This window comes from Microdochium trichocladiopsis (genome assembly GCF_020744255.1).
Source record: "Microdochium trichocladiopsis strain MPI-CAGE-CH-0230 chromosome Unknown B0I36scaffold_7, whole genome shotgun sequence".
In the NCBI taxonomy this organism is placed as follows: domain Eukaryota; kingdom Fungi; phylum Ascomycota; class Sordariomycetes; order Xylariales; family Microdochiaceae; genus Microdochium; species Microdochium trichocladiopsis.
In genome coordinates, this window is record NW_025763550.1 from 690,220 (window position 1) to 713,501 (window position 23,282).

The following is a 23,282-nucleotide window of genomic DNA, read 5'->3' on the forward strand; positions in this document are numbered from 1 at the left end:
GGCTTGCCCCGTGGGATGGCACAAGGGAAGGCATCCCAAGTGCTTACTGCCTAATCATGAGCAGCAAACCTCGATATTGCTGTGCCGTCCAGATAGGTAGGTAGTGCCTTGGCTGTCGAGTGCTGCGAATCGTCAAATGTCAAAGCAGGAGCTGCGGGCGGGCAGACCACGGGCCGGCACGGGGTCAGCGAGCGCCCACCCATCGTGGGTGGCTGTCCAGGACAATGCGATTGTGAGGTGGGACAAAGGACAAGCGCGGTCTGCTATTTCGATCCCACCCGGACGGACCCACTGAACAAGCTGAGCACCCCACGCGGCACGCTCGCACTTTCCTCGTCAATGTCTCCCGGCCGATCCGCCTGAACCACAGCCAGGTGAGCACCAGGCGAGGCATAGTTGCCTTCAGCCTCACTCAATCGACCTTGCCCCTCACGTCCTGCATCTCGCTGTCTCCCCTCACCTGCAGGCGTCGCTGTACCTCTCGAGCACTTGATACGCGTTCCTTGCGGTGTCGACCCACCTGGCCGCTCTGGCAGGCCTCCTCGTCGACTCCTTTGCGGCCCTGGAAGCCCGCCCATCCGACAGTCCCAGACTCACCCCCTCGCAGAGCAGGCATCCAGACTGGGCAACTCGTCCTTTCTTGCCTCGGGTTGTCAGCCACGACATATCTTCACGATTCTCGGGAGCAAAGGCACAGGGCTGAGAGCCCCTCGGGCAGGGACTGACCTTGCACGACATGGGACTGCAGCAGGGGTCACCCAGCCGTGTCGTGTGGGCAGCCACTCACAGCGCGCCCTCGCGCAGTCCTGAGCTCTGGTGCTGCCAGCAGAGCCGCCAAGACTGCCAGCCACAATGCTGCTGGACTTCACAGACCCTGGCTGCCGCCTGGAAGCAGCTCCGGCCTTCACGTCGAACCGGCCAGCGACAGTCCCGATCGCCAGCGGCAAGTCTGCCGCTATTGGTCTGCGCTAGCTCCGACCTCAGACACCGCCAGCAGCACTGCCCTGACTAGCCCTGCCCGCCAGCAGGCCGCTTGTCTTCCCACATGGCCGTCTTACACGCCGGGCCTCGTTGGTTTGCTCTGAGCCCATGCTCGTGCTCAGCTCTCGCCATGGACATATATCTGTGGCGCGTCCACGTCTACTTGGACTACCTCTGATTTCGTCTGCATATGTCACCATATCAAACCATCTTCTTGAGCCTCGGATTTTCTCCCAGAGCCCGCTCCCTCCCCTCTCTGCTCCGTATAGTCACACATTGCATACGGAAAGATGCAGCTCAGACATGTCCTCGGCGCAGCCGTGCTGGCTCCCCTCTCCGTCATGGCCGATTCGACCAGCTCTGCCCACAACTTCAACTGCGGAGCTGGCACGCCTCCACCCAAGATCATCACCGGCCTGAGTAACCTTCGCACGGCAGAGAACCTCGCCAAGCGGGCTCAAACCACCATGGACTACGAGTCCGACATCACCATCCCACTACACCTGCATGCCGTCACCAAGGTCGGCGACCCCATGGACCCAGACGTCCTCTACAAGCAGTACCTCGTCATCCAGGACGCTTATGCCCAGTACGGCATCCACTTCGTCCTCGAGGGCATGACACGCTACGAAGACGACAAACTGTCCTTTTTCAACTCGACTCGCTTCTTCGGCGTCGGCGACAACGACGACCGCATGTGGTATGTCGGCCACACTCGCAAGGGTGGCTACGACACGCTCAACATCTGGTTCTACGACGACATGGAGGAGGGCATGAACGGCGTCTGCACGTTCCCCCATGACGACGACCCCCAGGACTCCCTCTGGCGAGACGGCTGCCATGTCCTCGCCGGCACCATGCCCGGCGGTGACCGCGAGTTCTACAATGTCGGCTACACTGCCATTCACGAGGCTGGCCACTGGCTGGGGCTTATGCATCCGTGGGGCAACGAGGTGGGAACCTGCGATGGCGATGGCGATCTGGTCGACGACACGCCCCCGCAGTCCGAGCCGTCGTTCAAGTGTCCTGTCAAGCCCGACTCGTGCCCAAAACATCCGGGCTTCGACAACGCCTGGAACTTCATGGACTATGCCGACGACACGTGCGAGGGCGAGCAGTACTTCACACCGGGCCAGAGAGTCCGCATGCACCACAGCTACCTGAAGTACCGCTACGGCAAATAGGTTGCTGGCATGTCATTTTATCTGCTTTTGAGCGAAGTTTTACACGACGCAATGATCACATATATTCGTATTTCGAGCATTAAAAGGCGTTTTGTGGGAGAGACCGGATTTATTACCATCTCGATTTCTGAGCGTTATCTGGACATGATACCATATTTAGCATTTCTAGGAAAAAGACAGCCCTTGGGTCTGAGACACACGATCAAGGGACATTTGGAGCTTGTGCACAGGTGATCGTGACTTGGGCCATGCCGCGCTATGTATCACGACTAGATCTCGATTCCTCGGGATACATGTCTACTCTAATTTGGAAATCAACCGACGATCTGCCGCCCCTCAACCTCGCGTCTCTCAACATCCAGCACGAGCGGCCCGCCCCCGGGACCGCCAGCATCCAGGCTGAGCGTGACCTGGGTGCGATCAGCCACAACGCGCACCGTCTCGCCAAGGTTCCGGTAGTCGGTCTCTATCGCGACAAAGTCACCCGCACCCCCAGCACCGCCGTCGCTGTCGGTACTCCCGCTGCCGCCGCCAGCAGCAGAACTTCCACCACGAATCTCACGTATCTCAACGTTGGGGTATGGCAGCCAGCCCTCCCGCAACGGGATCAGCAGAAGCGGTATGTCTGCCTCTGTCTCCAGAGTGCTAGTGAGGCCGTCGTACTCATCCACGTTTCCTCCATCAGCACCACCACCAGAGGAGCGGGGCACAGGCGCAGGGATAACAAAGTGCCCCTTTTTCCTCCCGCCCAGGAGCCACGAGTCCCCAGGGGCCATGACCTCATAGCTGAACTCCAGATCGGACTGGTTTTGCGGCGGCGTAGCCGTGTCCCACGCCCGTGTCCACTTGAGGTGAAGGTTGGCAGGCACAAGCTGGTTTGTGCAGATCGGCGCGTCTGGGTCCACAGTAGCAGGGAGGAGCTGGATGTCTGTAGTGTGCACAATGGTTACAGGTGGGATATCCACCGGGATGAGGATAGTCCGGGGATCGTCCAGCTTTCCCCCAGGGAGGGCCAAGCTCGGGTGTGACTTTTGCCATTTCGCAAGGAACGTAGCAAGGAGTGCTGCTATGCTGTCACCGTTGCTGTCCTTGCCTAGCCCTGTAAAGAGTTGCGCCCAGTTCACAGAGGCCAATGGCGTTGTGCTGACACGTCCGAGGAGGCTGGCACGCTCGAGGTCGTGACTCGACATGCCTTGATGCATGTGAGGGATTACTGTCGTGGTGAGTAATCTCGAGTAAGTGGACAGTGGCGTGCCTTTCAGTTCCGCTTGGATGCTCTCGGCAAGAACCTGCTCGACGTCGTCCTGAAGTACACTGTATGCCAGCTTTAGATACATGGTCTTTGTGACCTTGGCGTCAATCTTGACGCCCGCCCGTCGCTTGATCTTGTAAAGTAGGCTTGCTGGCTGCTTGGGGAAGATGACGATGGGATCTTGTGGTGGTAGGCCGAAATCCGAGTCGAACAGCTCGCACTTCTGCAAGTCGGCTTCGTACACACGAATGGGGCTCTGGCTGGCAGTGGAGACTGTAAATCGCGAAAAGAGGGCGTTGTGCTTAAAAATGTCCTGCACATTGACGCCCAGAGCCAAAGAGACGGGCACACTTGGCGACTTTGAGAAGCTGTATTCGCCGTGCGCAGTCTTGTAGGACACCTCGATTCGTACTGCAACATGCAGGACCTCGTGCTCCACCGTATACGGAAACCGCACTTTGACTGTTGTCCCGGCCGGCACGGCCCCGTACTGGAAGCAACCACTTTCCGACGACCTCGAGAATTCGATGCTGTCATCCATGCATTTTGCCTCGCTGGTTAGTATACGCAGTCCCCCAGTCGCAGCCTTGACCCGGATCTCGGCGCTGACGATCTCGTTCCATCCGGACTCGAGATCAATATCAACCGTGTTATTGCGGTCAAGTTGAATATGCTGCGATGCAGAAAGCCTGACATCTAGTGCCTCTGCGCGATGGTACAGTGCCACTTGCGGCGACGTGAGCAACTCTCCCGGCGCCTTTGGTGATTGTCCGAGTGACCGGTCATGGAAGAGACAAAGCTTGTCTGCGAGGAGCTCAACTCGATCGACCTCGTACGAGCCCGGGATACAGACCTACCAATTTTAGTACGAACATCAACCACTACGCTTGGATATGATGGAAAACTTACATTGCTGTCCAGACGTAGTGTGGTCTTTCCGGGCTCTATAACGTTCATACCTGAGCTTTCGAACCATATCTCTTGGCGCATACCGCTTGATTTGCTCGCGACTCTGACACGAGCTTTCGTCAGCTCGAGACTATCAGCCAGAAGACTTTGTAGGTCCAGCTTTAGAGTAACACCATCGCGACCGTCATGATAGTCAATGCCGGCAACCTCCAACTTGGCAAAGAAGCTGGAAAGCGGCATCAATGTGTCTTTGGATAATTCTTTGACTTCCGCCTGCAAGTCAGGCAAGAAACCTTTGATTACGTCCGTATCGGGATATTCGACTTTGCGTGGGGCAATGTGCAGCACGGCCTTACTCTCCAGCCTCTCCCTCTCCGCACTCGCAGCTTTGGAGAGCAGCTTGAGCATGACTTTGACGTATTCGTCCTTCCTGCCGAGCCTCTTCAGGCAGTCCGTGTACATGACGAGCATTGAGAGCTCAAGCAGAGTCCAGCCGCTTTCGCCAAAGAAAGGTGTTGCTCTCCAGAAGTAGGCGGATGCCACATTGTATTCTTGCAGGTGATATTTCAGAACAGCCAAGTCTGCCATGTTTGCTTGCACCGAATGATCATGGTTCGCGACAGTATAATGACGTAGGGTCTTGTCCGTCAGCGTTTCGTACAGGCGGTAAAAGTCGTCTTTGTTGTCCAGACCTGTGCTGAGCAGCTTGCTGTCAACGCCGTGAATCGAGGTGTACGGTGTTGATCTTCCACCGGACTTTGGGCTAGCCACTGTGTCGTCGTCTGCCAGGTCGATTTCAACCATGTCGACCATGGTAGACTCGCCGATTACAGGGACTGTAGCCCAGCCGCTGTCCCAGCCTCGCTTTTTGCCAGACTCTTCCAAAATGTTTCGCGAGAGGGCATAGAGCTCTGCTCTCCTAGCAGCAAGCTCTTCTAAGCCTGCCTTGATGAAGTTGTTGGTGGCTGGGTCGTCGTCCGGAACACTTGTGTGAGGACCCGGAAGCGCATCAGGGCTTGAGGGTGGCCGAACAGACGTCGGACCCGTCCGAACTCGTAATGAAGAGCCTCTAGCTGGATGCATCATGGTCTTGGGCTCAGGGATTGTTGACTTTGGCTCTTGAGCATTGGAGGGTGTCAAGGAAGAGGGCGGTATAGGCAAAGCCTTTGTTGCAGATTGAGCAAGAATCTGCTGGGCAACGTTGAACCCAAAAGAAGCCACCATGTTGTCGATGACCTCGTTGACCACGGGGTCTGAAACTGCCGCCTCAGCACCGTCCTCCTTGCTGATTTGCGCAAGAGCGGCCAGTATGTCCCTCCTCATAACTTGCGATACTGCGGGGATGAACTCTAGAGTCCGTCTACAGATTTCGGCCAGCATAAGAAGTACTTCATGCTCGCTTTCCTTCTGCTTCGGGGGCGGTAGTCGTGGGGCGACGCCAAGGAGAACTGATTCTTGTTGCTCTTTAAGTTTCGCGAGCAGTTCCTCCCTTGTCGACCAAGCGTTAGCAAGTCGCAAAAGGAGCGATACTTGCCTGGCGAAGATGTAGCAACGAAAGTCAAAGATTGAAACATTGTTCGCGAGGATCATCTCGCGGTAAGGCTTCTTGCTTGAGCTCACGGGGATCTCGTCAAGTTCCGATTTCATCTCTGAGGATGCACTCTGGCCGGATTGCAAATCCACGGTCTCTTCCTCAAACTGCAAGTCAGAACCTGCCATGGCCGCCCTTGCCTTCTGAGCGATCTTCTTTAGCTCTTCAGTGTACGTGGGCAGTGCGTTTGCGGTTGATCGAGAGTCACCAAGTGCTAGCTCATTCACAACCACATCGAGTCCAACACTTAGCTCGTCGTAGCCGACCAAGGCATCTTCAACCAGCCCAACGCTTTCAAATCCGCGGGCTAGGCCCTCCTTGAGGATGAAGAAGGTGCAAAAGTTCCAGCCCGGCAGGCTCCTCTGGCCATCGCGTTCTTTGATGTCTTCCTCGTACTGGCTGACGCGGGAGTCGAAGCTAGACAAAATTAAGCTCCGGAACTTGGTCAACAGATCCTCCCAGGCAGCTCTGCTCTCCTGCTCGGACTCGGTGTAGCCTGATGGTGGTGCCGGCACCACGCGTGGTAGGCTGTCATATGGCACATCATTGACACCAATGCGGATCTGAGCAATGCGGTCAACCGAGCTCTTGCTTGAGCTGTTGAAGTCTGACCTAAACTTTTCCAGAAGCGTGCTCGAACCCGGACGCCATCTGGATGTACTGCTCTTCTCCGAGCCCGACTCGGAGCTGGATTTTCTGGGCTGAGTTGCAGCGACCGTGTTGGGAATGACCACGTGGACGATGAGCCACTCGAAGGCGTCATGGTTCTCGGCGGCATTGGCTTTTTTGGAGCTCGACGTGGGAGGTGTGTTGTTCTTGATCCACTCCCGCACCTCGGCTCGTACCTTCGTCTTGTATGAGTCGTTGTCATCGCATCGCACGAGAAGAACCTTTAAGTAGGGTGTTCTCCTCAGACCGGGGATCTGATGCCTGCGGATCGGCACACTCAGGCGTTTAGGCGCCGACTTGGTCTCGGCAGATGTGGCTGCTGAGGGGCTGGTGCCAATCTGGGTCTGGAAGCCATCATCACTCGGGCCGAAGCTGTCGGTTCGCTCGAGTCGTGGTGGATTGGGATTCGCGGGCGATGTGACTGATGCTTCGGCAGAATCGCTGTTTGCGGTGAGCTCTATATGGAGAGTGTCGATGGACCGTAAGGGGCCGGCGTGGGACTGCCAATGTAGGTTGCGAAGGGGTAGCCGAGGTACCAGGCCGGGTGCGAGAAGCTTGTACACATCATGAGGATCAAAATACTCGACTGTTCCCAGCTTGGTAAGTCCGTGAGCGTGAGCGTGAGCGAGAGCATGAGCATGAGCATGACGCTGTAACAAGCAATCGCGATTGCAGGTATGTGAGCCAGGGGCACGAACCGTTGACCTTTGAGGTCGAGAAAGTCTGCTCCATGGCGAAGAGCGAACGCGCTAGTATATCATGGCTTCATTGTAGGGTCTGCAAGAGCAGTCGGCGTATCCTCCGAGAAGAAGACAGAGTCGCGTGATGGTTATGTGGTGAGCGTGGATTGGAGGCAGGTGAATCAAGCTGGGGAAGCTCGAGCCGACCGAGCACTTGCAGCGACCACGGGTCCTGGTGTCGCATGCGACAATGGCTGGGCCCCTAGCAGCCGTGTGGGGCATGAGCTACTGGACATGAGTTCAGGTCCCTGGGGGCGGCCAGTTCGGGACGGCAGGCGGTATGATGAAGGTCGCCAGGCACGATGTAAAATGATTGGCTGCGCATTTGCGCCATTGCGCCATCTGTCGATGGAGGGGCAAAGCGCGGCAGAATTTGTTCACGAGGTGCGGCGGGCGCTCCTTCTTCTCATATTCATCGACGACGGGTTTGAGAACAAATACGATAGAGGCCTTGCAATCCCTTCGCAACTGTTCCTATTGGAGATCCCTTCTCTTTTTGCTTTTTGTTAATAACGTCGCTATATTTGTCTGATCACCCTATCAGGATGTCTGGACTTCAGGCCATTCGATACTCGAGGGGGAAGTTGGAGGTTCTGGACCAGCTGCGTCTGCCTCACGAGCACCACTATGATCTCGTCAGCACTGCCGAGGAAGCCTTCGACTGCATCAAGTCGATGAGAGTGAGAGGCGAGTGTAGCACAGGACCATCACAAACTTGAAAAATTGTCTGACCATCCTTTCGTGACAGGTGCTCCCGCTATTGCCATTGTTGCTGCCCTCGCCCACGCAGTCGAGCTGCACAATGGCAGCTGTGGTGAGTATTCTTCTCGGAGCTGCGAATAACACCACACTACGACCCAAGACTAACCCATCGGATAGGTACAAGCTCCGCCGAGGACACAGTATCCTACATTGACTCTCGCCTAGACTACCTCTTCCTCAGCCGCCCAACGGCAGTCGACCTCGGCAACGCCATCACCAGTCTCAAGGCAGTCATCCGTGAGCACAGCTCACAAGGCAAGGACGCCATTATCGCCGCCTACATCGCGGCCGCCGAGGAGATTTTCCGCAAGGATACCGAGACTAATCTGCTCATTGGCGAGCACGGTGCCAAGTGGCTCATGGCCAATGCCCCGATCAAGTCGGCCGAGGATAAGGTGTCTGTTCTGACGCACTGCAACACTGGCTCGCTTGCCACTTCCGGCCACGGCACTGCTCTGGGCATTATCCGCTCACTCTTCACCGGCGGCGACCTCCATCACGCGTTCTGCACCGAGACCAGGCCATACAACCAAGGCAGCCGGCTCACGGCCTTTGAGCTTGTCTACGAGGGGATCCCTGCTACGCTCATCACAGATAGCATGGCCGGCGCTCTCTTCGCGACCAGGAAGCAGGAGTCCAGCATAGCGGCGGTCATCGTGGGCGCCGACCGGGTTGTCAGGAACGGCGACACGGCGAACAAGATCGGCACCTATGCGCTTGCCGTCCTCGCGCGGCACCACGGCATCAAGTTCATCGTCGCTGCTCCGACGACTTCGATCGACCTGCAGACGGAGACAGGCTCTGCCATCAAGATCGAGGAGCGCAAGCCCGAGGAGCTCACGCAAATTACCGGTGCCGTTGTCGGCACGGACGGCAAGGTTGACATTACCCGCTCCGAGCGGGTAGCGATTGCGCACCAGGATGTCGGGGTGTGGAACCCAGCATTCGATGTCACACCTGCTGAGCTCATCGACGCCGTCGTCACAGAGAAGGGCGTCGTCGAGAAGGGCGCTAGTGGTGTCTTTGACTTCCGCGACATCATGCCAGAGCGATGGGCGGCCGTTGTGAAGGCTTAGTGTTGCGGCCAAGCTGGAATTAGACTCGTTCAAGTATATATCTATCAGCCTCCATCAGTTACCTAGCGCGTGCAGAATCAACTTCTTGTAACCTTCCACCGCATCCTCCATATCTTTGAGCTTGAGCGCCTCATCCGGGCCGTGGGCAACCAGAATCGAGCCAGGCCCATACAGGTATTTGGTGTGGGTGCCGCGAAAATTTGCTACATCGGTACCATAGTTCATCACGGCAGTCTCGAAGCCGTCCACATCGCATTCGCACTTGACCACACCATAACCGGTGTAGCACTGGTACTCGATCCCTTCCTCGTCGACGCTCTTGAGCACGTCGATCAAGCGATCCACCACAATCTGACTGCCCCCGTCCTGCGGCCCAATCGCCACACGGCCGGCAATCTTGCTCGTGGCCTTCTCGGGGATGACGTTTGGCGCCACGCCGCCCTGAAGCAGTCCGACGTTGACCGTCGTGTTACCATACTCTTCGCTGCTCCCGAGATCTGTGTCAAGAACCTTGGTGAGCGCGCGCATGAGCACCTCGTTTGCACTCTTGCCGAGCCATGGATACCCGCTGTGCCCGGCCTTGCCGTGCACGGTGATCTCGCAGTCAAAGAACCCCTTGTGCCCGCACGCGAGCTTGCCCTCGGTCGGCTCGCCAAAGATGGCCGCGCGCAACTCGAGCGGCGGATCTCGCCTCGCGACGGCGTCCGAGAAGACGCGCATGCCGTCGCCGCTCCGCTCCTCGCCGACGACGAAGAGCAGCATGACGTCATCTTCGCGCTCGATCTCCTCAGCTTCGAGCAGCTCGAACACCGCAATGATCTGCGCGGCCACGCTGGCTTTCGCGTCCACGCTGCCGCGGCCGGCGATGACCGTCTCCCCGTTGATGGCACGGCCGTGGTCGGACCGCAAATATGGAATGAACGGGGGGACAGTGTCGATGTGGCTGGTCACAAGGACCTTGGGAAACGGCCGCGGGCCGCGTGAGCCAGGCCAGGCGACCACGTTGAAGCGCGCCTTGTCGTCCTCAGAGGGGCCACTGGCGGTTTTGTTTGACGTGGGGAGGAACTGCTTATACACGACAAAGTCGCGCTCGGTGAGATAGTCGACAAGAAACTGGCCGACCTCGCTCTCGTCGAAGCTAATGGACTGGATGTCGACGAGAGACTTGTGGAGAGACACAAGATCGTCACGATATGAGAGTGCCTTGTCGACGACAGGTAAGATTTCCGGCACGCCGCCCAGCGGGATTTGCTCGTGCCAGGCCACGGTCGCCTGGGCAAGGCTGCTGGCCAGGAGCAATTGAGCTGTCAGGACCTGCATACTTGCGGTGAGAATTGGTGACTTGAAGTCACAGACGACTTCAGGATTGAATCTCCTGCTGGGGTGAGGAGAATTGGAGGAAGAGCTCAAGTGTTGGGGTAGCAAGCTGCAATTGAGCAATGGGAGAGGTTGGTGAAGCTCCCGACGGGCCCCCATTGGCCACTAAACCCCGCCTCTTCGCTTTCGAGGCACCACCCCCCGCAGCGCTAATCCCACCTTTAACCCGCCCCCGATGCCGGCCACACCCCGGCGAGGTCACAATTTCGTCCTAGATAACAGATGTTAAATTACCATGAACATGGCAATTCTGCCGTTTTGGGAAAGGTGTTTCTTTACCTCTTCGCTCCATGGAGTCATATGAGCGTTGTTTGAGGATGGTCGCCTATAGTTGAGCTGCCAGGTTTGTCTCAACGTTTGCTTATTGCGAGGCAAAAGAGGCTGGAAAGGTTCATAACTGCCCGCCAAGATGGGAGTAATGACAACGTCGCGAGCTCTTCTTCCCATAGGGGATGGAATGATATTGGTTCTGTATCTATAATTCTATAAAAACCATTTGAAAAAACTGTCCTGAAAACAATCTATGATGATACCAGCCTAAGCCAGAGCATAGCTCACTCTACTAGTCCCCTTGGACCTGCCAATTTTCCTCACAGTCGTCTTGCCGCAGAGCTTCGTCGACTCGACGTGTGTTCCGCCACAAGGATAAGACTCGGCCCCGACGATTGTGACTATCCTAAACTTCTCCGTGTCCGTCATGCCCAGCGCCTTCCTGTCTGGGATCAGCCGCTCGAGGCCGTGGGATTTGAAGTCGCCCTCGTCCCACCACTCAATCTCGACCGGCATGTCCTTCTCAATGTACTCGTCGAGCTTGGCCTGGAAAGTCTCTTTCCACTTGCCCTCGAGCACGCCTGCAAAATTACACGCCGCCATGCCCGGCGCATGATCCGCGTTAAGCTCGTCGAATCCAGGCACCGAGTCCTGCGCGCAGTGCCGCACCGCAGACCCGAGGACATGGCCGGCCGTGTGGTAGCGCGAGTAGAGCAGCCTCTTCTCCGAGTCGATTGTCTGCGTGACGCTGTCACCGGCCTTGAAATGCGCACCGGCTCCACCGAAACGGCCGAAATGCAGAACCTCTCCCTCTGCCGTGGCGCTCATGCGCACGAGCTTGACGTCGAATTGCGACGAACCATCTTCGCTCTTGATGGTGCCCTCGTCAGACGGCTGGCCGCCGCCTTGTGGGTGGAATATTGTCTCCTCCGTAACGACGACTTCGTCGCCTTCCTGTGCAGCCTTGTAAAGAGCCTTGTCGGCGTCTTGCAACGAGGCGAACGGGCGGACGGCGAGGACGGCCGTTGTAAGGCTGTGCAGCTTTGCATTGCGCTGGAAGACTTGTATTGTGCGTTGCACCGCCGCCATTTTGTTGGGGAACTGTTGTAAACTCTGAAGTGAATGTATGGATGTCGTATAAATAAGTGTCTATGCCGATACCATGTGTTTTGGCGAACCAGTAAGATATGAAGGTGTAGTGTCTATATAGATGTCTGGTGAAGTGAACGTATGCTTATCCATGGTTGTCCAAATGCGCCCTTGCGGTGGGTCTTTGTCAAGGTGAGAACCCCGGGCGCTAGCATCGAGTTGACTACATGTACTGATCCATCACGTTCTACAACTTTCCGTGTCTGGTAAACTGCCTCGTACGGATAAAAAGGGCATACAGAGTCATGGCTCAATGGTGACAGATAGCTTTCATCTATTGCAAGCTTGGATGCAAGCTTTTCTTTATGGACAATTATTGTATATGCTAGGAACCGCGTGTGCTCAGAAAAACTCGCTCATAAGGTGTTCTTGAAACCCAGATATGCAGAATTGATGTCGAGCTCCAGCTCGCGCGCTTGGTGCTCGCTGAGTTCTTCGGTCGCCCTCATCTGGTTTAGTGTGATGAGCCACTGGACAATCTTGCCTCTGTTCTCAAAGTCGCGATCGGTGACCTTGTTGACGCTCTGGATCACGTCAGTGAGGAGGGGATGCAGCTGGTCCTTAGCAAGAAGTCCCAGCCTCAAGGCGTCGAGGAACGTGATAAAGTCCTGTGTCGCCTCCAGAATCAGTGCGCCAGACTTGTTGTTTGTTGCTGCGGCAGGTTGAGCGGCAGTGCCGGTGGGTACCACCAGTGCTGTGGACGGCATCCCAGCCTTGAGACGCTCAGTCGCCCTGGGTACCTCGAGCTGCAGACGGAGAGTGGTCAGTGGTTTCTATTCACCCACGCGTCGAGAGTCACACCTTTGAACGAAAAGATGGAGACGGCAAAGACATACATCCCACTCTGCCTTGAACTCTTCGAGCCCGACAAAGGCCTTTGCCACTGCCTCGTCTGAAGTGATGGACTTGTACTGCTTCAGTGACCGCTCGCAGATCTCAGTGTAATCTGCTTCGGGTATCGCATCTTTCAGGAAAGCCCTCTCCAGCTCGTCGAGAGTGACAATGATGGAAAATATCTCGGCCAGAGAGTCCTGCAAGTCGCGCTCGGCGCGACTCTCTGCCAGCTTCACCTCCTGGTTCCCGCGATGGCGATTAGCGGCTGCGGGACGGCGCTCTGCAGGGAGGGGCCACAAGTACCTCATCCAGATTGATTGTTGCAGACAGCGTTGTGTCTGGAACATAGCTGTGTGGTGTCGGCGCATAGGCGGCCTGGCGTGTGGTCATCTTGACGGCCGGACAACAGACCTGCTGTACATAAACGGGGACAACAACATCAAGTTGTCTCCGGTCCGGATGCTAGGTCTAGGCATCTTTAAAGTGGCAGTGGTACCTGAGGGCTGATCAGCAGGCAACGTCTCGCATTCCAGGTCCCCACAGTATCTGCCTGCCGCTTGATGCAAGCGCTCGCTCGGGCACTTGGGCAGGCGGCAGAATCGCACTCACCACCTGCTTCTCCGAGTGCCCTCCTCGGGCCTAGGCAGTTCCACCTCTGTGGGGAAACCCCGATAAGCACGCTTCCAGGCCGCGATAACAGCCCGTCCCTCGATTTTTTTGGAGCGCCCAAAAAAGTTGGCCTGGCCTGGCACGCAGGCAGGGTCTCTTGGACGGAGTGCAAAGCTGCAGCCAGCTCTACTTTTCGGAGCCGCCTGTCCAACAACTTCCTACAACACCAGCCTGGCCTGTCACTCCACACACAAACAGGCACAATGGCGGGCGCAAAGAAGAACTTCAAGGCGACCAAGAAGTTTGAGGCCAAGCACCTCAAGGGCGTCCTCGACCAGCGCAAGTCTGTCGCCAAGCTCAAGCAGCGACAACAGATCAAGACCAAGAAGCAGGCAAAGCACGCACGCGATGCCGAGTTCTACAAGGGCGGCGAGGGCGAGGAGGGCGCGGCGCCCAAGCCCAGAAACTCCAAGACGGCCAATGTCAACGACATGAGCGTAGACGACTTCTTCGGCGGCGGCTTCGAGATTATCGACAAGGCGCAGCCTGGCAAGAAGGGCGCTAAGAAGCAGACCGGCAAGAGGAAACGGGACGATCCGACCGGGGATGACGACGAGGAGAGCGACTTTGACATCTCCGACGTCGAGCAGCCGCAGGCCGACGGCGTCGAGGACTCGGACGAGGATGCGTCCGACTTTGGCGCCAACGACATCAACATGAGCAAGGCGGCCATGGAGAACCTGGCCAAGGACGATCCCGAGTTCTACAAGTTCCTGCAAGAAAACGACCCCGACGCGCTGGCATTTGACGACGACGATCTAGCAGAGGTTGACGACCTCAGCGGTAGCGACGCTGGCGAGGACGAGGAGCAGCCAAAGAAGAAGAAGCAAAAGAAGGACAAGAAGAAGAAGGCGGCGGAAGAGGACGATGAGGAGATGGCTGGTGCTGACGAACTCACTGCGCCAATGGTGGCCAGGTGGAAGCAGTCCTTGTCGGACAACTACTCTCTCCGCGCCGCGAGACAAGTCGTGCTCGCCTTCCGATCTGCCGCATACTTGAACGAGGAGGATGCCGAGGACCGCAAGCAGAAGTACACGATTTCAGACCCGACAGTCTTCCACGAGATCTTGATGGTGGCTCTCAAGCAAATCCCAGAGGTTCTCAACCACCATCTTCCCATCAAGGAGTCCACGAGCGGCAAGATCCAGGTTCCTACGGAGAACAAGAAGTTCAAGACATTGTCCGCCCTGCTGCGGTCCTTTGTTTCTGCCATCCTTCATCTCCTCACCACGCTCTCCGACGATGCGACCCTCAAACTTACCCTCTCCGCACTGGAGCCGCTCGTGCCGTACCTCCTGAGTTTCCGCAAGCTCCTCAAAGCCCTGATCAAGACGGTCGTGGCTTTCTGGTCGCAGGCCACAAGCAGCGACTCGACAAGAATTACGGCATTCCTCGTGATGAGGAGGCTGGTTGTGATTGGAGACAAGGGCGTCCGCGAGGCTGTGCTGAAGGTGACATACCAGGGCCTGCTGGCTGGCGCTCGTGTCACAAACACCAACACGGTGCAGGGCATCAACCTGATGAAGAACTCTGCCGCCGAGCTGTGGGGTATCGACCAGACCATCGGCTACACGACAGCCTTCAGCTTTATCCGGCAGTCTGCGATCCATCTCCGCAACAGCATCGTGCACAACCAGAACGACTCGTTCAAGACCGTCTACAACTGGCAATATGTTCACTCTCTCGACTTTTGGTCGTGCGTGCTCGCCGAGCACTGCAGCCCGCTCAAGGAAGCCGAGGCCGGACGCGAGTCCCAGCTCAGGCCGCTCATCTACCCTCTGGTGCAGGTGACCCTGGGAGCGATGAGACTGATCCCGACATCCACCTATTTCCCCCTCCGCTTCCACCTGATCCGCTCCCTGCTCAGATTGTCCCGCTCGACGGGGACGTACATCCCGCTGGCGTCGGCGCTGCTCGAGGTCCTCAACGCGGCCGAAATGCGGCACAACCCAAAGGCCACGACCATGAAGCCCCTCGACTTCGCCGTCAACTACAAGGCGCCCAAGTCGTACCTCCGGACGCGCGTGTACCAGGACGGCATCGGCGAGCAGGTCGTCGAGCTCTTTGCCGAGTACTTTGTCCTGTGGTCCACCAACATTGCCTTCCCCGAGTTCGCGCTGCCCGTCATCATCACGCTCAAGCGCTGGCTGAAGCAGTCGCGCAAGAAGAGCGGCGGCAACAACAGCAGCAACAACAACAAGCTGCGCACGGGGCTCGTGCTGCTCGTGCAGAAGCTCGAGGCCAACGCCAAGTTCATCGAGGGCAGGCGCGCCAAGGTCGACTTTGCGCCAAAGGACCGCGCCCAGGTAGACAACTTCCTCAAGGGCTTCGAGTGGGAGAAGACGCCCGTGGGCGCGTACGTCGTCGCGCAGCGCAGGGCGGGCGCCGAGAAGGCCAAGATGCTCGAGCAGGCGAGGAGGGAGGACAAGAAGAAGCGCAAGGAGGAGGAGCAGGAGGCGCTCGAGGACAGAATGCCCGAGTCGGATGACGACGACGAGGAAGAGGAGGAAGATGACGACGATGTCGACGAGATGTCGGAGGATTCGGAAGACGACGAAGAGTAGAGACAGAGAGTAGAGTTAACTCTGTCTGTCTGAGCGAGAAAAGACTGGAGAGCTGTTGCATAATCTGCCTGTAGATAAAAACAGGCCCCTTGAGTTTGTCCATGGCGTTAGAAGGGAACAACAAGTACATTTCGAGTCCGCAATTCTGAGCCTCTGACCTCATTCGTTCTTGTCCATGGCCTACAACTTATAACTCCCCCATGTCTTGTCCTTGGCGCGTTTTCGTAGCTAAGCCACACGCAATCCGAGGCATAAATCAAGATGGGCTGGGGCTTACGAAATGGACCATTACGACTAACGAGCTCGTCACAGATCATGAGACCTTTTTGTGTCTTGTGGCTAGTATCTCTTTCTTTCTAGGGACACAATACTGACAGCCTCGTCTTTTGTAACTAGATAATAGCACGCTTGTTTCAAGCTGCGTGATGTTTAATAGTTACCTGAGAACTATGGCTCCCACAGAACGCAATCACGCACACGATGTCCTGTCACAACAGCTTCCGCGTATGATACGGGCTCTGCAATTCGAAGTCATTAAGACCAGCAGCATGTCTCATACTTCGTCATTATATAGATTCTTTTGTTTGGGTGTGCATCTCAGCACTCTAGAAGGAGTACATGCCTGCCTTTTATCGAAGAGCGCTCCTACAAAGCACGGATACCCCAAAGCTAACTCCCAAAGAATCGCAGACAAGTTCTAACTACTGCCTCTCCAGCAGCATGACCTTTGAACCATAGTCCTCAACAGGGAACATGTACTGCACGCCGACATTCATGAGCGTGGCGCCGGAGAACGTGCCGTTCCCATCGAGGGCGTACCTGGCGCTGGGGTCCAGGCCCTGCAGCTTGAGATAGGGAAGCTGGTGGTTCACGTTGGCGCGGGTCTGGAAGTAGAAGACGGCTGCCTTGTCGCCCTCCGGGGTTATCCACATTGCCGCGGGCCAGTTGGAGTGTTCGGGCAGGGAGAGGCGGTACATGTCGCCCTGGATGACGATGGGGTTGACCTGATCGGCGAGGCTGATCAGGGCGGGGAGCTCGGCACGCTCGTCGGCGGTCAGGTCGGCCGGGTTCAGCTCGAAGCCGAAGCTGCCACCCATCATGGCCACGTGCGCGCGGTAGGCGAGCGGGGTGACACGGCCGGCCTGGTGGTTAGGAACAACGGAGACGTGAGCGCCCATGGCGGAAGGGGGATAGGCCAGGGACGTGCCGAACTGGATGCCAACACGGTTGAAGCCGTCGGTGTTGTCGGATGTCCAGGACTGCGGGAAGTAGTGCATGATGCCCGGGTCGAAACGGCCGCCACCAGATGCGCATCCTTCAAAGAGGACATCGGGGAAGCGCGTGGTTAGGGTATCAAGAACGCGGTACAGGCCAAGCATATACTGGTGGCTGGCGTACGAGGTCGTGGTCTCGTGCATGCCGCGGTTGTTGTCCCACTTGACGTAGGTTACCTTGGCGGTGTCGAGAATGTTGGCGACAGAGTTGATGACGTGCTCCTGGACCTCAGGCAGTGCAAGGTTGAGGACGAGCTGATTACGGCGAAGGGTACGCGGGTAGTCGGCGGCGTGAAGGACCCAATCTGGGTGTTTGCCATAGAGCGTCGAGTTGGGGTTCACCATCTCGGGCTCGAACCATAGGCCAAACTGTAGCTTGTCGGAAGAGTTGCCCGACTGCAGCTGGGTAATCTCGTCAACAAGGGGTCCCAGCCCATCGGGGAACTTGGCCTTGTTGACCTGCCAATCACCCAGACCCAGCGAGTCGTTGTTGCGAGGGAACTCGTTGCCAAACCACCCGTCGTCGAGGACAAAGAGCTTGACGCCAAGCTCGGCAGTGGCTCGCGCAAGGTCCAAGACCGTGCTCTGGTTGTAGGCAAAGTACAGGCCCTCCCAGCTGTTGAGCAGCGCAGGGCGCGGCTCCGTGGCGAACTTGCTGCGAATGAGGTTCTTGCGGAAGAGGTTGTGGAACTTGCGCGACATGCCGCCGACACCGGCGTCTGAGTAGATGGCGACACACTCGGGTGTTGTGAATGTCTCGCCGGGCTTCAGGGGCCAGGCGAACTCGTAGGGATTGAGACCAAGCGTTGCTCGGAGCGGGCCCTGTGAGGACTTCTCGACGTCGACAGAAAAGGAACCAGTGTAGACCAACGAGAAGCCCCAAGCGTCGCCGCGGCTCTCGGTCGTGTCGGGAGATACAAGAGCGAGGAAAGGGTTGTGGAAGTGGGAAGAGTAGCCGGCCAGAGATCCGAATCTGGCAGTCATCGGATAGTCAGTATTGCTCCCATGGATACTCTCTGTTTCGCCGTCGAGGGTCTTACCCTTGATTTCCATACTCGACGCTCCTCCGAACTCTCTGAGCTTCTCTGGCCCAATCACCCCGAAGGTAAATCATCTCGTAGTCTGCAAAGGGGAGGTCGACGCTCAGACTGGCAGCCTTATCGAGAACGATGTCGTTCTCGCCCTTGTTGGTGATGTTGACACTGCGTACGACGGCATCGTGCTCGGCGAAGATGGAGTAGGACATGTCGACAGCAATGGCGCTGTAGTTGTCATACAGGTGCACGATCAGCGTCGACACCTCGCCGGCCTCGCCGAATGTCGAGGGGAGGCCGCTAAGCGCGGGCTTGCCCTCCACAAGCTCATGCGACTGGTATTTGAGGTCGCTGACGGTGTAGGCCTTGCCGTCGCCAGCCTGGCGGATCTGGACGGCCGGGATGCGCATATCGCCGCGGCCTAGGTCTGGGTACTCGCGCAAGACACGTGAGGGGAAGCCGGCCCAGCCATCGGGCCTGGCGAGAGGCTCGACGAGACCATCCTCGGTGGCAAGGCCACCGAAGTGGTCATTGTAGAGGTCTCCCGTGTCCTCGTCGACGTGGAAGCGGTAGGACATGCCCTTGCCGTTCAGGGCAAAGGACTTGTCGTTGGCAACGAGAGCTGCGGTGAAGAAGGTTGTGTTAGTGCTTCGGGATTACCAGAAGGTGCCGCGGCAGTTGCGGTAGGCATTGTCACTCACTCTCAATGGATCCATCCTGAGCAGTAACTGGGTGCTGGCAGAGCGCACCGAGGGCAATGGCTGCCAATGGTGCCCGAAACGATTTGGCAAGCATCCTGTCGACCCGGAGTCTGAACCTGTGATGATGTCTGGCTGCAGGGTCTGCTGGACCGGTGAGTGCGACTCAGGATACGCACAAGACCATTGTGCGGCCCGGCGCTCGTTATATAGCTCGATGGCCTTTAGCCGCGATGGGGCAGCCATGACACCGTCACTCCATGTGCCTGGGCGTGGCTAGCCCCGAGCATGGCCCTCTTGGATCATCGGCCCTGTCGCTGCCAGGGAAACAGAGGTGCTGCTACTCCCCGCCGTCGGGGTGATGCGCAGTCAGTCCATGGATGCTGATGCGGACCGGGGTCGCTCAAGTGAGGGGATGCCACGGACGGCGAAAAGTCGTGCCTGCCCAGTTGTCTCGCAGAAACTCTCGGATGTCAGTCATGGTTGGGGATGTTTCTTCTCCACGCGCGCTCTGGCGATCGTCTCTCTCTCCACACTTTGCTCGCCCCGCCGCCTCCAGACCGGCTCTTACCGGCATGCCTAATTAATCCTTTGGACCCATGCTCACCACAGCTTGGCCGCCTTCTCCGCACCGACGGCCACACGCAGTTTGTTTTTGTTTCTGGGACTTTCCATCTATGCCAAGGCTGTCGGTCCGGGATTGCACCCAGCAAAATGCCTCCTATGCTACGCTGACGACCAGGGCTCCGTGGTGTTTTGGCCGCCATGGTGCCGAATCACCTTGTGATCTTTCAGCCATGGCCCGCCCTTTCCTTCTCCCCTCTCTTGCAGAAGGGTTCAGCATGACTCGATCATGATTCCTTTCACTATATACAGCTCTGGAGTTTGCAGCTTGGAGCCGTTCGTTTTGCTTGACCCAATAGCTGACCGCTCGATCATTTCTCCGGAAACAAGCTTGTTTCCCCGGCGTCCCGACGGCCACACAGGCTGGCCTGGGGTAAGGAAGTGCCGCCGCTAGGCGTCCGGGTGGCTGGCTTGTGACATGCGCCAAGCCCCAGGTCTGTTGTTGGAGAAGTCCTTAGCGGGCGATTTCTTTCCTCTTCAGGGCACAAATTAGTCTTTTCACTAAAGCCTGGGGCAGTGGGGTCTGCACGAACAGCTCCAGTGTCCCGCAGGCGGGGAAAAGTCACTGCGTTCTTGTTCTTGTACAACTTCGGCGGAAAGCGCTCGAATCAGGTATGCCTCGCAGACAGGGCTACTCATCCGACATGCGCCCGTCACGAGGCCCCTGTCCTTGACTTGCATCCTGGTTACGTATTGAAAAATTTTCTGTCCTGCACATGTGCCTACCTCCAGGCTCTCAAGGGTCGTCCATATCCCCCAATCTCCCCCCATAACTTCGGGCGTGGTCCGGTACAGGGAGCCAAGCCCGCTCGAGCACTGCCAACGCAACAGGGCACCTTTGAGGACAATTTTGAGAGAGACACCTAAGCACCGCGGGAAACCACGACTGTTTACAACTTGGATCCGGCGGCTTTCGCATTCTTCATCTCCTGGCGCCAGGCCAGATCCCCGAGTATCTCCTCCGATCCACCGCCAACGACCATCATCCGCAGGTCTCGCGTGATCTGCTCGACTATCCCGCCTCCTCCGGGGCCGCCTCGCTGATACGCCACGCCGCCCATGACCTGCTGCGCCTCGCGAGCTGCCAGCTCGAGGATGCGGCCACCACTGACTTTAGCCAGCGCTATGCGCCCGGCGATCGAGTCGCTCTGCCAACCGTGCTTCTGGATGTGGTATGCGATCTGCTCGAGCCAGGCCCAGTGTGCCTCGACCTCTCTGGCGAGCGTTGTGATCTTGTGCCGGATGATCTGGTGGCTCGCCAGCGTCTGCCCAAAAGTCTCCCGCTCGTGGGCGTACTCGAGGGCCACGGTTAGGCAGGTGCGAGCCTTGCGATTGCAGCCCACAGACATCATGAACCGCTCCTTGTTGAAGTTGTTCATGATGTACTTGAAGCCGGCGTTCTCCTTGCCCAGCAGGTGGTCGGCCGGCACCCGGACCTGGTCGAGCCGCACCCAGCTGGCGCCGCCGGCGTTCTGGCCGCTGTTGTAGATCTTGTCGATGGTGACGCCGGGGGACTGCAGCGGCACCACGAGTAGTGATATCCCCGTGAGTCCCGGGCCTCCCGTACGCACTGCCGTGGTCATGTGTGTAGCCCACTGCGCGCCCGTGATCCACTTCTTGACTCCCGTGACGGTGTAGAAGGCGCCGTCGGCGCTCTTGACGGCAGTGGTCTTGATGTTCCCGACGTCGCTGCCTCCGCTCGGCTCCGTGATGCCGAGGCAGAAACTTGTCTCGCGGGTGAAGAGCTTTGGCAGCCACCGCTGCTTCTGCTCCTCGGTGCCGTGGTTGATGACCGGCGGGGTACCAATCCCGTTGGCTCCAGCGAGAGCAGAGCTCACGGCGCCGTCGATGCGAAACGTCTCATCCATCAGGACCAGGAAATGGAAGACGTCCATCTTCTCTGCAGGGATGCCGAGAAGCGTGCGGAACTTCTCTGGGCGGTACTGCGGCGGAATGTCGAGAAACGTGAGGCCAGAGTTGATGTAGTCGAGCTTGGCCTGGCTGGGGCAGTCGCCCTTCTCCTCCCATTCCAGGGCATGGGCGGCAATGTTGGTGTCTACGTACTCTCGCGCGTACCTCTGAAGTGCTCTGTGAGATTCGTCGTAGTATGGTGATTCGAGCGCGCCGTGCCAGGCGGGCTCTGCCCAAGGGGTCTTTGAGCTGAGGCTGGACATGGTGGGCTTGTGCTACGCCCAGCTCACAATGAGGCCTTCTCTAGAGCGGTGCCGACGAGAACACTGCAACGAATGGCAAGCTGTCCGCAATGGAAAGAGAACTGGCGACTGGCCGATGAATGTTTGAATAAGTATATATCTCCTCTCACAGAGCTGGCGTCAGCCGTCGGCGGTTGTTGGTGTCGTTGGTTTGAGCCGAGGCTGTCAGCGGCCATGCGCCACGGCCAAGCCTAGTCCCCAGTTGAGGATTCGGGGTTTGGGTTGGAGAAGTTCGGCACCCCCGCAAACCCTGTGTGCTCAAATCCGGGAGAGCTAGAAGACATGGCGCCATCGTCAAGGAATCGTACAAGAGTCGCCAAATCGAGCTGAAGCAATCAATGAGGTTATCCCTGGTCCATGACCCGACCGCAATACTTGTCCGCCTGCTCAGCAACAACAAGGTGGCGTTGCTGGCGCGAGAGTTGTTCGTGACACAGCAATAAAGGATTGAGTTCGGAGCTTCACACTTGGTCATGCTGCGAGGGGAGGATAACGTCCAGGCCTGACTGTCAAGTCTGCGACTTGCATCCGATTGTGGAAAGCCTCGAGACTGAATGGGCGTGTCTGCCTTTGCGGAGCGACTTGCAGCGAGTGTCCTGGTTATGCGTACCTTCAAAGGTTGTCAGCAGGGCTCCGCCTGCGCTCAGATGCAGCAGCGCAAACAATGCGATACAGCTCTATCGAGATGCAGAACCACACTCCTGGGCTAAGTTGCGCCCTTCGTCGGGGCCTTCATGCCCCTTGTGTACATGTCGATTGCCACAGGACAAGCCAACATTCCATCAACTCCCATCTATTTGCAGCAAATGACCACACTAAGCCGGCCTCCGCTTAACTATGCCACGTGGGTTGACGTCAAGGATTCCGCTGTGTGTGCTCTCTATCCACTTTGCAACTTCGCAGATCCAGGTCCTCCATCGCCAACCTGTCCTGTGCAAAGAAACAACCGACTTGCAAGTAGGAATGCGAAGGTGTGGCCGACTACCTTTCCGCTTCCAGTGTGAACTAGGCGGCGGGTATGCACGACACCTTGCAAGCAATGATCTCGATACATGCTCGAGATGATAGTCAGGGCACACATGCATCTGTACAAATGATATGGCCGCGCAGAAAGGGACTGTTGAAAGCCATGTGGGAGACGCCCCTGGCTGCGACTTGGGCCCCGACCCAGTGCGCTAGCGGGGACGTCTGGCCCGATTCGAAAGAGACAGACAGCAGGGCGGCTAACTTTGGAAGGCGCGGTGTGATGCCAGCCGTCATTGGCTGCTTCCCTGGCCGGCCACAGGGAGGTTATTTTGGGCGCGGCCAATCACAGGGCGTGTGCTGGGCGTGCCGCCCGCCCCACGCGCTGTCTTCCAGAGGTTGGACCCTCCCCAGTACAACACCACACCACTCCTCCCGCCCGCAAGCGC

General features: G+C 57.6%; 9 protein-coding genes across 9 annotated transcripts; 3 read left to right on the forward strand and 6 right to left on the reverse strand.

The window, feature by feature from the left end:
- Positions 1–1,088: 1,088 nt before the first annotated feature.
- B0I36DRAFT_326999 (uncharacterized protein) lies at positions 1,089–2,377 on the forward strand. The gene has a single exon (XM_046154415.1). It carries the CDS (start codon positions 1,272–1,274, stop codon positions 2,163–2,165), a length of 894 nt encoding a protein of 297 aa, XP_046010184.1. The 5' UTR covers positions 1,089–1,271; the 3' UTR covers positions 2,166–2,377.
- B0I36DRAFT_291974 (trafficking protein particle complex subunit 10) lies at positions 2,378–7,379 on the reverse strand. Its single transcript, XM_046151761.1, has 3 exons — positions 7,285–7,379; positions 4,327–7,172; positions 2,378–4,270 (listed from the first exon to the last, which is right to left on the reverse strand). Exons 1-3 carry the CDS (start codon positions 7,316–7,318, stop codon positions 2,480–2,482), a joined length of 4,671 nt encoding a protein of 1,556 aa, XP_046010185.1. The 5' UTR covers positions 7,319–7,379; the 3' UTR covers positions 2,378–2,479.
- Positions 7,380–7,678: 299 nt separating this feature from the next.
- Positions 7,679–9,191, forward strand: B0I36DRAFT_138103 (uncharacterized protein). Its single transcript, XM_046148321.1, has 3 exons — positions 7,679–8,013; positions 8,075–8,140; positions 8,206–9,191. The coding sequence occupies exons 1-3, from the start codon at positions 7,872–7,874 to the stop codon at positions 9,162–9,164; spliced, it is 1,167 nt and encodes a 388-aa protein (XP_046010186.1). The 5' UTR covers positions 7,679–7,871; the 3' UTR covers positions 9,165–9,191.
- A 27-nt stretch (positions 9,192–9,218) lies between these two features.
- On the reverse strand, positions 9,219–10,484 carry B0I36DRAFT_364598 (acetylornithine deacetylase; the record flags this gene model as incomplete). Its single annotated transcript, XM_046158991.1, has 1 exon — positions 9,219–10,484. The coding sequence occupies one exon, from the start codon at positions 10,482–10,484 to the stop codon at positions 9,219–9,221; it is 1,266 nt and encodes a 421-aa protein (XP_046010187.1).
- Positions 10,485–10,765: 281 nt separating this feature from the next.
- Positions 10,766–12,026, reverse strand: B0I36DRAFT_327003 (Threonyl/alanyl tRNA synthetase). Its single transcript, XM_046154416.1, has one exon. It carries the CDS (start codon positions 11,898–11,900, stop codon positions 11,079–11,081), a length of 822 nt encoding a protein of 273 aa, XP_046010188.1. The 5' UTR covers positions 11,901–12,026; the 3' UTR covers positions 10,766–11,078.
- Positions 12,027–12,214: 188 nt separating this feature from the next.
- Positions 12,215–13,306, reverse strand: B0I36DRAFT_270886 (ESCRT-1 complex, Vps28 subunit). The gene is made up of 3 exons (XM_046151286.1): positions 13,098–13,306; positions 12,797–13,033; positions 12,215–12,706 (listed from the first exon to the last, which is right to left on the reverse strand). Exons 1-3 carry the CDS (start codon positions 13,182–13,184, stop codon positions 12,317–12,319), a joined length of 714 nt encoding a protein of 237 aa, XP_046010189.1. The 5' UTR covers positions 13,185–13,306; the 3' UTR covers positions 12,215–12,316.
- A 229-nt stretch (positions 13,307–13,535) lies between these two features.
- On the forward strand, positions 13,536–16,331 carry B0I36DRAFT_327005 (Noc2p family-domain-containing protein). Its single transcript, XM_046154417.1, has one exon. It carries the CDS (start codon positions 13,667–13,669, stop codon positions 16,025–16,027), a length of 2,361 nt encoding a protein of 786 aa, XP_046010190.1. The 5' UTR covers positions 13,536–13,666; the 3' UTR covers positions 16,028–16,331.
- A 74-nt stretch (positions 16,332–16,405) lies between these two features.
- On the reverse strand, positions 16,406–19,282 carry B0I36DRAFT_291986 (glycoside hydrolase family 36 protein). The gene is made up of 3 exons (XM_046151762.1): positions 19,037–19,282; positions 18,342–18,957; positions 16,406–18,274 (listed from the first exon to the last, which is right to left on the reverse strand). Exons 1-3 carry the CDS (start codon positions 19,128–19,130, stop codon positions 16,729–16,731), a joined length of 2,256 nt encoding a protein of 751 aa, XP_046010191.1. The 5' UTR covers positions 19,131–19,282; the 3' UTR covers positions 16,406–16,728.
- An 897-nt stretch (positions 19,283–20,179) lies between these two features.
- B0I36DRAFT_327007 (acyl-CoA dehydrogenase-like protein) lies at positions 20,180–22,221 on the reverse strand. Its single transcript, XM_046154418.1, has one exon. The coding sequence runs from the start codon at positions 21,829–21,831 to the stop codon at positions 20,548–20,550; it is 1,284 nt and encodes a 427-aa protein (XP_046010192.1). The 5' UTR covers positions 21,832–22,221; the 3' UTR covers positions 20,180–20,547.
- Positions 22,222–23,282: the final 1,061 nt, after the last annotated feature.

Bases quoted from the DNA above. Each gene is read 5' to 3' on its own strand.
- B0I36DRAFT_326999 (XM_046154415.1), top strand. From the start codon at position 1,272: ATGCAGCTCAGACATGTCCTCGGCGCAGCCGTGCTGGCTCCCCTCTCC.
- B0I36DRAFT_291974 (XM_046151761.1), bottom strand. From the start codon at position 7,318: ATGGAGCAGACTTTCTCGACCTCAAAGGTCAACG. The intron at 7,173-7,284 runs GTTCGTGCCCCT...AGCTGGGAACAG, and splicing joins CTCGACCTCAAAGGTCAACG to TCGAGTATTTTGATCCTCAT. The intron at 4,271-4,326 runs GTAAGTTTTCCA...TAAAATTGGTAG, and splicing joins CACTACGTCTGGACAGCAAT to GTCTGTATCCCGGGCTCGTA.
- B0I36DRAFT_138103 (XM_046148321.1), top strand. From the start codon at position 7,872: ATGTCTGGACTTCAGGCCATTCGATACTCGAGGGGGAAGTTGGAGGTT. The intron at 8,014-8,074 runs GCGAGTGTAGCA...CTTTCGTGACAG, and splicing joins CAAGTCGATGAGAGTGAGAG to GTGCTCCCGCTATTGCCATT. The intron at 8,141-8,205 runs GTGAGTATTCTT...CCCATCGGATAG, and splicing joins GCTGCACAATGGCAGCTGTG to GTACAAGCTCCGCCGAGGAC.
- B0I36DRAFT_327003 (XM_046154416.1), bottom strand. From the start codon at position 11,900: ATGGCGGCGGTGCAACGCACAATACAAGTCTTCCAGCGCAATGCAAAG.
- B0I36DRAFT_270886 (XM_046151286.1), bottom strand. From the start codon at position 13,184: ATGACCACACGCCAGGCCGCCTATGCGCCGACACCACACAGCTATGTT. The intron at 13,034-13,097 runs GTACTTGTGGCC...CGCGGGAACCAG, and splicing joins CAACAATCAATCTGGATGAG to GAGGTGAAGCTGGCAGAGAG. The intron at 12,707-12,796 runs GTATGTCTTTGC...CTCCGTCTGCAG, and splicing joins AGTTCAAGGCAGAGTGGGAT to CTCGAGGTACCCAGGGCGAC.
- B0I36DRAFT_327005 (XM_046154417.1), top strand. From the start codon at position 13,667: ATGGCGGGCGCAAAGAAGAACTTCAAGGCGACCAAGAAGTTTGAGGCC.
- B0I36DRAFT_291986 (XM_046151762.1), bottom strand. From the start codon at position 19,130: ATGCTTGCCAAATCGTTTCGGGCACCATTGGCAGCCATTGCCCTCGGT. The intron at 18,958-19,036 runs GTGAGTGACAAT...TCTTCACCGCAG, and splicing joins TCAGGATGGATCCATTGAGA to CTCTCGTTGCCAACGACAAG. The intron at 18,275-18,341 runs GTAAGACCCTCG...GATGACTGCCAG, and splicing joins GTCGAGTATGGAAATCAAGG to ATTCGGATCTCTGGCCGGCT.
- B0I36DRAFT_327007 (XM_046154418.1), bottom strand. From the start codon at position 21,831: ATGTCCAGCCTCAGCTCAAAGACCCCTTGGGCAGAGCCCGCCTGGCAC.